We start from the raw sequence: 9533 nt of genomic DNA on the forward strand, positions 1-9533 counted from the left end.
CATATCACGCACTTGTAACATAAACAACTTCACTAGGAATATAAGCATTTGACAAAACTTCATGAAGTCATCAAAATCGACGTATCACGCACTAGTAAGTATCGACGTTTGTAAACTAGTAGGTATACCCAAAATCCCTAACTAAATAACTAACTATGAACTAATTAATAAATACCTAATCAATCCCTAAACCCAAATTCCTAACTATACTAGAACACACAACCTCGAATCTAAAAACTACCAACGTAAATCACAAACAAATTCACTAACCTAACTATCCTAAATCAGTAAGTATCCTAAATTTGACAAACTATCATAAATCAATAACAATCATAAAACCCTAACTATCCTAAATTACTAACTATCATAAATCACTAATTATCCTCAATCAGTAATTATCCTAAAATAATAAAAATCAAAATAACATGAAATCGAGAGGGAGGTACCTTAGGAGCTGACGGCCTTGACGCGCCGGCATTCGTGGCGCGACCGGCGCGGGCCTTGCGCGGCGGGACTGGCCGGCGCGGGCGCTGCGCGGCAGGAGTGGCTGGGCGCGGCGTGGGCAGGCGGCCGCGGGAGTTGCGCGGCGGCGGGGCAGAGGCGGCTGGCGGCGGGCGGGCAGGGCAGAGGGCGGGCGAGCGGCCTCGTTTTATTTGGCGCAGCCGCGCCATGCTCCGTGGCGCGGTACTGCCGCGTCAAGATCGGTGGCGCGGCAGGCTGCCCCATCAGCGGTCAGCGGACCCGGTTACCGCCACGTCAGTCCTGTGCCGCGCCACCATGCATGGCGCGGCACAGGCATTTGGCCGCGTCAGGGCAATAGACGTGGCCAAAAGTGTTAGTTTTTTTAAAAAAACCGACCGTGTTAGATTTAAAATTAGTTTTTAAAAAATATTAAAATTAAAAAAAATTCTAGACCTAAGGCCTAGCGACCATGACTGTCCGCCTAGGTTGTAGCCCATCACATCCTGGGGTCTTCTTTTTTGCAGTATGCTCTATCAAAAACGTCAAAACACAAGCTCATCGGCGCCTAAAGATTTTCTCGGGCTCCATTCTAGCGTAGGTCCACCAATGAATGCAACAATTGGGGCCGGTCTAGATTGTCATCTCAGTTTTTGTGTTCAAGTGTATGACGCTTCGTCTGCCCCATTGCCCTATGACATTTTTTTTTTATAAAGATACGATAAGTGAGTTTGGTTCGCTGGGGGTGCTCGTCAAGGCAGGTCAATCTGGCCACCAGACGCTGAAAATCGACGGTGTGGGAGCTGCCTGGCCCAAGCACCTTTGCCAAGATCAGAACAAAACAGGCCCTACGTGTCAGTGCCTAGATGTCAGGTGTTCATCCGCTGCTGCAGCCTGCACGGCAGAGGCTATACATGTCACCACCGCCCTTCTATCTCTATATAAAAAAGTGTCGTCATTTGCCGGTAATTTCCTCCCAACAACCAGAAGATCTCCAGGAAACCTCGTACTTCGCACTGTTATTTCTCATGCCTGTCGTCATCGTGTCACAGTCGTTTCTTAATTAAATAACGCGATTAAAGCGCTAATTGAATCTACGAGCTGAAACCACGACGCCCCGCCGCCTCCTCCGCCCCCTATATGAGACCAGCCACGTAGCTGGCTGCGACTGCGAGCTCTCCTCCCTTGTACCTCCTCCTCCTCCGCCTCGCGTCGTCGACGCACCACCTGTAGGTACGCTCCACTGCCGGCCATGAGGTCGTCACGCGCCGTGCACGTCTTCGCCTTGGCCGCCGTGCCGCTGCTCCTCCTCGCGTCCGCCGCGCGCGCCGACGACGACGGCGGGTGCGGTGCCGACGGCGCGGCGTCGCAGGGCGGCGACCGCGCGCGCGCCAAGGCGCTCAAGATCGCGGCGTTCTTCTCCATCCTGGTGTGCGGCGCGCTGGGCTGCTGCCTGCCCGTGCTGGGCCGCCGCGTGCCGGCGCTGCGTGCCGACGGGGACGTCTTCTTCCTCGTCAAGGCGTTCGCGGCGGGGGTCATCCTCGCCACCGGGTTCATCCACATCCTCCCCGACGCGTTCGACAAGCTCACCTCTGAGTGCCTCTCTGGCGGGCCGTGGAAGAGCTTCCCGTTCGCGGGGTTCGGGGCCATGGTCGGCGCCATCGGCACGCTCGTCGTCGACACCGTCGCCACGGGCTACTTCACCCGCGTCCACTTCAAGAACAGCGCCGGCGCCGGCGCCGAGGCCGTGAGCGGCGCCGCCGTTGGGGACGAGGAGAAGCAGCAGGCGGCCGTGGCGTCGGCGGCGCCGCACGTCGACCACGACCACGACCACGACGGGCATGTGCACATGCACACGCACGCGACGCACGGCCACGCGCACGGCTCCTCGGCGCTCGTCGCCGCCGTCGGCAGCGCCGAGGGCGACAAGGAGCACGCGCTGCGCCACCGGGTCATCGCGCAGGTAATTAGTTACTTTTTCATCGGGTTAATCGTGAGTTGCGTAACAGCTGTATTTAACCATGCATTTATTTATCATCACTGACTGAACACTAGAGGAGTTCATTTTGATGAAACACTAGAGGAGTTCATCAATACTGAAATAGATCAAAACTTAGAAGGAATGCATACCTTGTAGGAGTATATATGTAATTTCTCTAAAATATGGCCCACGGTACATTAGTGATTAATAATACGGCTAGAATTTAGTTTTGATATAAAAATTGGGTAAATATTAACTGCAAAGAAAACACAACGACATGGAAATTGAAACTTTTTTGACCAACAATGTCGATTGATTTTGTAGGTTCTTGAGCTTGGCATTGTGGTTCACTCAGTGATCATCGGCATCTCCCTTGGCGCGTCCGAAGACCCGAGCACCATTAAGCCTCTGGTGGTCGCCTTGAGCTTCCACCAAATGTTCGAGGGCATGGGTCTTGGCGGCTGCATCGTTCAGGTACTTAATCATCATCATCATATCATACCGCGTCTGCTTAGGTTTTGGGTTTTGTTTATTTGTGACGTGGTGTCACACGACAACAACGCCGGCCACAGGCATCCGAAATTGGACGCCTAGAAGGCTTGCATGGCCAAATAACTTTTTCGGTCCATGAAGCAAAAGAGCCCCTACCTCTCCCCACACCTTAGCGTCCATCTTCATATAATACCCTACATTTGATATTTTTTTTCCAAATGACACTTGTGTTATTAAAACCTAAAAGGAGAAAGAAAATGTACATATATATGCAACGGTCCGTACGGGTTAGTTTTTTATATGGTTGATGAAAAGAATATAGCACTTTATCACTTTGAAAATCTGTCTGATCTGCTGCCATGATTTGTGTTGGGTAAGAAAGGAGAGGTGATAGATGAATATATGGATTGCACTAAAGCTAAGCATGATTTGATATCCTTAACCGTGAGCCCCTGCCGCCGCTACCTTTTGTGAGAACAAAGTACCAAAGCACTGCACTTCGGGTGGTTCCGAGACATGCGGTGCACAAAGTTAGGAGCTCCACTTGCTTGGATTCCCGTTCTGAAAACTAGGATCTTTTATCCGTGAATCTACAAATGTAGCCAAGCAGCCGTGAGTGCAGTACTCTGCACTTTAGCTTAAAAAAACTATGGTTTCTATCCTTTTTTTTTTCTTTTGCTTCGAGCATTTCGGAGAAGAACATATTATATTGGTACACGGAGATAGAAAATTCGCCCTTAAGAAAATATGCCCCCCACGTGCATGCAACGACCAACGACAATATGCCCTTTGAGTATTTGTTCCAAGTATAACTAATTAAACTGTTGGTTTCTACGCAGGCCAAGTTCAAACTGCGGTCGATCGTGACCATGGTCCTCTTCTTCTGCCTGACGACGCCGGTGGGCATCCTGGTCGGCATCGGGATCTCGTCCGTGTACAACGAGGACAGCCCCAAGGCGCTGATCGTGGAGGGGATCCTCAACTCGGTGGCGGTGGGGATCCTCATCTACATGGCGCTCGTCGACCTCCTCGCCGAGGACTTCATGAACCCCAAGGTGCAGAGCAGGGGGAAGCTGCAGCTCGGCATCAACGTCTCCATGCTCGTCGGCGCCGGCCTCATGTCCATGCTAGCCAAATGGGCCTGATTAGTCTCTATCGAATTTTGTTCTATCGTCAGAGAGGAGTTGTTTAGAGTAATTAATTAATTGGAGAACAGGGGAAAAAAAGACAAGGAATATATAGTGTTTCTGCCATTCTCTTCCAATATTTTATTTTTTTTTAGTTGCTGCAACTGTTTGGAGAGGCACGGCATTATTGAGAAACGAAGACAGCAACTGTGGCCTGCTCTCTCTCTTTCCTGAACCGATCGCAGTCTGGATGCATACGCTTCTTCTCAGCCGGGTTGGTTGCCAAGATTTTCTTGAAGCAGCAATCAGCCTGTTCGCTTGTTGGTTTCAGCCAGCCCAAACCAGCCAGCCAACAGTGTTTTCCTCTCACAACAAACCAGCACCAGCCAGCCCAAACCAGCTCAGAAACCAACCAGCGAACAGGCCGAATGTCGACACACTGTCGCCACCCTTGTTTGTTACCGACGGTGCACATGGCGCCTGACTTCTTTGACAAGGAGTACACCAAAACTTTGACAAAGAGTACACCAAAATAATGTACTGTAATGTCTAAAATGAATATGCGCGTCTCGCTTATCGAGAAGCCAAACTTCTTTTAAATTTAACAAAGTATATATAAAATAAAATATTAATATTTTATATATGTTATTTAAGAATATTTGACAACTAATTTAATGATGTTTATTAAACATCATAAAATATTAATATTTTTATATTTGGTAAAACTTAGAAAAGTTTGACTTTTCGATAAACGAAATGGGTGCTTATTTTGGGACAGAGGGAGTCAACTGTTGGATGACATGGAACACATGTCCTTGTAGGCAAAATAAACACCGCATAGGAGGCGTGTACCCAAGAGTCTAAATTGATATTTCATTACATGGTCAATGCCAATGTAATAATATGTTACCCCCCCTGATTCTATTACTCGCACGATGTAAATATAACTTTTTTTAGATAATAATTAATGGGAAGATGTAAATATCACTTTATAGGTATCAAAGTCGCCGTGGTGTCAACCTTTGGAATCTGAATCTCGTCAAAGAATGTCGACACCCTAGGAGAGAAGGAACCTGTTTTTGTTAGATCACTGTGGTTGCCTGTGGTGCTTCACGGTTCAGTGGGCTCACGCGCATGGCGCCCCACTTCTTTGACGACTTTGGCACGCAAGGCTCAACTTCGTCGAAGAAATAAAAATGGCAGTTTTTGAAAGGAAGAGATCGAAGTGGAATAACGACTTTCAGATACATAAATATATATGCTGTATTGTGCCTGTATCTGTATGAACTGCTATATTCCCTTGACTTTGACGGAGGACTTGTGACTTTAACCAGCAACCGAATTCGTCGCCATCACCACAGTCCACAGAACAGATGCCGCCGACGCCGGCCGAAATGCCTCTTGCTGAGCTGGTGAATCCATCACCATCACCACAGTGCAATTCAATCAGCTACCAAGTTCCTAAAACAAGCGACCGGTCGCGCCTTATGGTGGTCCATTACAGAGTGCCCAGCGGAGGTGAAAATTCAACGGGTGCTTCGTTTCACCCTGGCATTTCATTTCAGAGGACACGCAATGCACAAGCTGACGACGGTGATGCAAAAAAAACAACAAGAAGGCTGACAATGGACCAGCCACGTCACTGCCTCGTAAATTAAGCTCTTCCCAACCGATGTCAGGGGTTAGGTTACAAGAGCACTCTACGAAGTACAGTAGGACTCGTAATAGTAACAACAACTCCTGTACAGGTGGTCATAGGATAGAGGAGTAATTTTCGATATACCAGGCGATCGATCGTATTCCACTAATGGTAGGTCAGTCAGCAGTCAGCACACGAGGGTTGAGATGGCGCCGCCGCCGTCTTTACCACCGGAGCCGTGGCAGCAAATGGCGTCCTTGGGAGAACCAGACCGACTCCTGGCCGTGCTGCAGCAGGGTGACCTCGCGCTGATGACGATGCACACCTCGTCTTCGCCGTGCGCTGCCGCGCAGCACGCGGCCGCCGCGGTGGCGGGGGAAGCACCGTGGCCGCTGCAGCATCCCCCGGCGGCGGCGTGCCCGTCCGCCTTCTCGTGACCGGCCGCGTCCTTCCGGTGCTCCACGGCCCGCCCCGGTCCCGGTATGGCGATCACCACGGCGTCCTCGGGCAGCGTGCTCTGCTTGTGGCAGCAACCGTGGCCGTCTTTACCGTGCTTGTGATCGCCTCCTGCGGCCTGCTGCGGCCTCGTCGCCACCGGCTTCATCGTCCCGCAGCACGCCTTGGGAGACTTGGTCGGCATCGCGTAGCACGCCTTGGGAGACTTGGTCGGCGTCGAGCAGCACGCCTTGGGCGTCTTGCACGCCGCCGTCCCGCAGCACGCCTTGGGCGCCTTGGGCGATGGCGTCCCGCAGCACGCCTTGGGCGACTTGTGCGCCGCTGTCCCGCAGCACGCCTTGTGCGCCGTCCCGTAGCACGCCTTGGACGCCCCGCCGCCGCACCTCCGGCGCGCGCGGCCGGCCTCCCTCAGCAGCAGCATGCTGTGGAGCACGACGAGCAGGCAGGTGCCGACGTCGGCGAGCACGGCCACCCACAGCACGGGCCGCCACGCGACGGCGAGCGCCAGGACGGCGGCCTTGGCGCCGATGGAGGAGGCCACGTTCACGGCAATGATCCGCCGTGTGCGCCGCCCGAGCCTCACAGCCTTCGGCACCCTGAGGATGTCGCCGGACATGAGCGTGGCGTGGCTCGTCTCGATGGCCGCGGCCGACCCGGACAGGCCCATGGAGATGCCCACGTCCGCCGCGGCCAGCGCCGGCGCGTCGTTCATGCCGTCGCCCACCATCAGCGTCGCCCCGTGCCTCGTCTGCAGCTCTCGGATGAGCCGGACCTTGTCCTCCGGGAGGAGCCCCGCGTGGAGCTCCTCCAGGACGCCTCCGAGCTGCTCCTGCGCGTGCTTCGCCGCTCCGGCGCTGTCCCCGGTGAGCATCACTGACTTGATCCCCATTGATCTCAGCTGCAGGATCGCCTCGGCCGCCCCGGTTCTGCAGGTGTCGGAGAGCGAGAACTTCCCCACGAGGTCGCCGTCGCAGATCACGAGACCGATGGACACACCTTTCGTCAGACCATCTCCTTCTTGGTGGTGGTGGGCAGCTTATATGTGATGAAGTTTATTTCGTCATGCCAAGAATGTGTGAACAAAGCTCAATATTTCTGAAATTTACTTCATTAGTCAAGTCCTTACCATGTTGATGGCAGGAGGATCTTGCCATGATCCTTTCGTTTCCGATGTAGATTTGTCTCCCATTGATCTCCCCATAGATGCCCTCGCCATGATAGATAGAGGTTTCAGTGACGTCCTCCGGCTTCGGCTGTATAGATTTGGACTGAGCATAATCCACAAGTGCAGCAGCCATTGGATGGCTTGATTTGCTCTCAATGCTAGATACCCTGCAAGAAGAGTAAAATCCCCCAGAACCAGGAGAGCTTCATTAGTAACAGTTTAATTTACTGAAACAGTGCACTGACAGCAGTTTAATCTACTGGGAGAGTAAATCTAACAGTATGCTAGTATATACCAGTAGAGCAGCTGGCTCATTTCAACCTTGTCCCCAACCACTTGGAACTCCTTGATGCTGAACTCTCCTCTGGTGATGGTCCCGGTCTTGTCGAAAGCGGCGACCCTGACCTCGCCGAGCGACTCAAGCACGTTGCCGCCCTTGATGAGGAGCCCCATCCGCGCCGCCCGCAGGAGCGCGCAGAAGGTGGCGACGGGCGTGGACAGCACCAGCGCGCACGGGCACGCGCTCACCAGCAGCACTAGGGACAGCCGGAACCAGTGCTCCAGGTCGCGGGCTCCCAGCAGCGCCGGCACGACGACCACCGCTGCCGCGAGGACCACCACGGCTGCACACGCAAAAAGAACAGCAACACTGCTTCTGCTGAACTGCTATGCCAATTCTACGCTAGCACGCCTTTTTGAGACGGGCGGTCGTTTTCCGGAGGTGGTGACCGTGCGGGCGTACCAGGGGTGTAGTGCTTGGCGCACGAGTCGATGAGCCGCTGCGTCCTCGACCGGCTGTTCTGCGCCTCCTCCACCAGCCTCTCCATCTTCGCCACCGTCGAGTTCTCCGCCAGCGCCGTCGTCCTCACGGAGATGTAACCTGCGACATCACCTCATGGACATTGTTGTTGAAGCACGAAAAGAAAAACCAGATCGAAGGCTGTTGTTATCGTTACCGTCTAGGTTGATGGTGCCGGCCCAGACCTCGGACTGCGGCTGCTTGGGCACGGGGAAGGACTCGCCGGTGAGGCTGCTCTCGTCGAGCTCGCTATGCCCGTCGACGACCACGCCGTCCACGGGGACGACGTCGCCGGCCCGGACCGCGACGACCGTGCCGACCGCGACGTCGCCCATGCCGACGACCTGCCCCGTCTCGGCGAGCACGACGGTCTTGGGCACCGTGGACATGAGGGACATCATCCCGGCGCTGGCCTTGGTGCACGCCAGCGTCTCCAGCCACTCGGCGACGGTGAAGAGGAACACGATGGCGCCCGCCTCCGTGTAGCTCCCGAGCGCCACGGCGCCCGCCACCGCGATGAGCATCAGGATGTTGATGTCCAGGGTCAGCTTGCCCGCCGCGGCGAACGCCCGCAGCAGCATGGGCTGGGACCCTACGCAGGCGGCAGCCACCGCCAGCCACCGCAGCGGAGGGAGCAGCGGCGCGAACAGCGACGCGGCGAGAAGGACGCCGCAGGCGATGATGAACGGGCTGGGCCAACGGCCGGCTGCGCCGGCGCTGCTGCCGTAGGCTCGAACGGAGGCCTCGAGACCCGCCTTGTTCAGAACCTTCACTGATCCGGAAAATGTGCAAACAGAGATTGACTAACTCCGATCCATCGTGCAAGAATTCGCATTTCGCGTAGAATGTGCAAGAGAGAGACGAGAGACGACAATGTAGGCAGGCGATCGATTGAGACGAGGGATTTTTTTTTTTTGGTTACCAATGTGGAACTGGGAGACGGCGGCGGTGTCGTGGTCGACGATGACGGTCCGGGACGGGACGACGACGGTGACCGCCCTCACGCCGTGGATGGGCGACAGGAGACGCTCGACGAGCGCCACCTCGGCGGTGCAGCAGATGCCCAGGACATCCAGGTACGTCTTCTCCCACTTGCCGGCCGCCTTCCGGCCGCAGCCGTGGCCCTCGTGGTGGTGACCGCCGTCGTGGTGGTGGTGGTGACCGCCGCCCTTGGCCGCTGCCTCCACGGCCGGTCCCGGCATCTCGGAGGGCCCCAGGGGCAAGGACCAAGGCGGGCGAGCGGAAACGCTAAACGACGTGCGCCCGCGGGGCCAGCCAAAAATTTAGCCACCGGCTGCTCCTTTATCCATGGCGTGGCCGGGTCCCGAGTTTTCAGGTCTCCCCCTTCAATTCCTATTTTGAGCGCTGCGCTTCTCTGGTGACCCGACTGATTTCCTTGTCTTCCGATGCTGCCT

At 54.7% G+C, this 9533-nt stretch overlaps 2 protein-coding genes across 3 annotated transcripts; one reads left to right on the forward strand and one right to left on the reverse strand.

Moving 5' to 3' along the window:
- Positions 1-1643: 1643 nt before the first annotated feature.
- LOC136545431 (zinc transporter 8-like) lies at positions 1644-4203 on the forward strand. Its single transcript, XM_066537451.1, has 3 exons — positions 1644-2422; positions 2765-2914; positions 3772-4203. The coding sequence occupies exons 1-3, from the start codon at positions 1712-1714 to the stop codon at positions 4075-4077; spliced, it is 1167 nt and encodes a 388-aa protein (XP_066393548.1). The 5' UTR covers positions 1644-1711; the 3' UTR covers positions 4078-4203.
- Positions 4204-5684: 1481 nt separating this feature from the next.
- On the reverse strand, positions 5685-9533 carry LOC136545432 (cadmium/zinc-transporting ATPase HMA3-like). 2 transcript variants are annotated; one of them, XM_066537452.1, is made up of 6 exons: positions 9041-9533; positions 8276-8890; positions 8062-8199; positions 7615-7942; positions 7281-7486; positions 5685-7189 (listed from the first exon to the last, which is right to left on the reverse strand). In XM_066537452.1, exons 1-6 carry the CDS (start codon positions 9318-9320, stop codon positions 5886-5888), a joined length of 2871 nt encoding a protein of 956 aa, XP_066393549.1. In that variant the 5' UTR covers positions 9321-9533; the 3' UTR covers positions 5685-5885. The 2 variants fall into 2 exon arrangements, with proteins under 2 accessions (XP_066393549.1, XP_066393550.1); XM_066537453.1 differs by having other exon boundaries at positions 5686-7189; positions 8276-8885; positions 9041-9167.

Source organism: Miscanthus floridulus, chromosome 3 (assembly GCF_019320115.1).
Source record: "Miscanthus floridulus cultivar M001 chromosome 3, ASM1932011v1, whole genome shotgun sequence".
Classification (NCBI taxonomy): domain Eukaryota; kingdom Viridiplantae; phylum Streptophyta; class Magnoliopsida; order Poales; family Poaceae; genus Miscanthus; species Miscanthus floridulus.

What these genes read in the sequence shown, in the direction of transcription:
- LOC136545431 (XM_066537451.1), top strand. Translation starts at nt 1,712, where the DNA reads ATGAGGTCGTCACGCGCCGTGCACGTCTTCGCCTTGGCCGCCGTGCCG. An exon ending in GCCACCGGGTCATCGCGCAG is followed by an intron (nt 2,423 to 2,764) that starts GTAATTAGTTAC and finishes TTGATTTTGTAG; the next exon opens with GTTCTTGAGCTTGGCATTGT. An exon ending in TTGGCGGCTGCATCGTTCAG is followed by an intron (nt 2,915 to 3,771) that starts GTACTTAATCAT and finishes GTTTCTACGCAG; the next exon opens with GCCAAGTTCAAACTGCGGTC.
- LOC136545432 (XM_066537452.1), bottom strand. Translation starts at nt 9,320, where the DNA reads ATGCCGGGACCGGCCGTGGAGGCAGCGGCCAAGGGCGGCGGTCACCAC. An exon ending in CGCCAAGCACTACACCCCTG is followed by an intron (nt 7,943 to 8,061) that starts GTACGCCCGCAC and finishes TTGCGTGTGCAG; the next exon opens with CCGTGGTGGTCCTCGCGGCA. An exon ending in ATGAGCCAGCTGCTCTACTG is followed by an intron (nt 7,487 to 7,614) that starts GTATATACTAGC and finishes CTCTTCTTGCAG; the next exon opens with GGTATCTAGCATTGAGAGCA.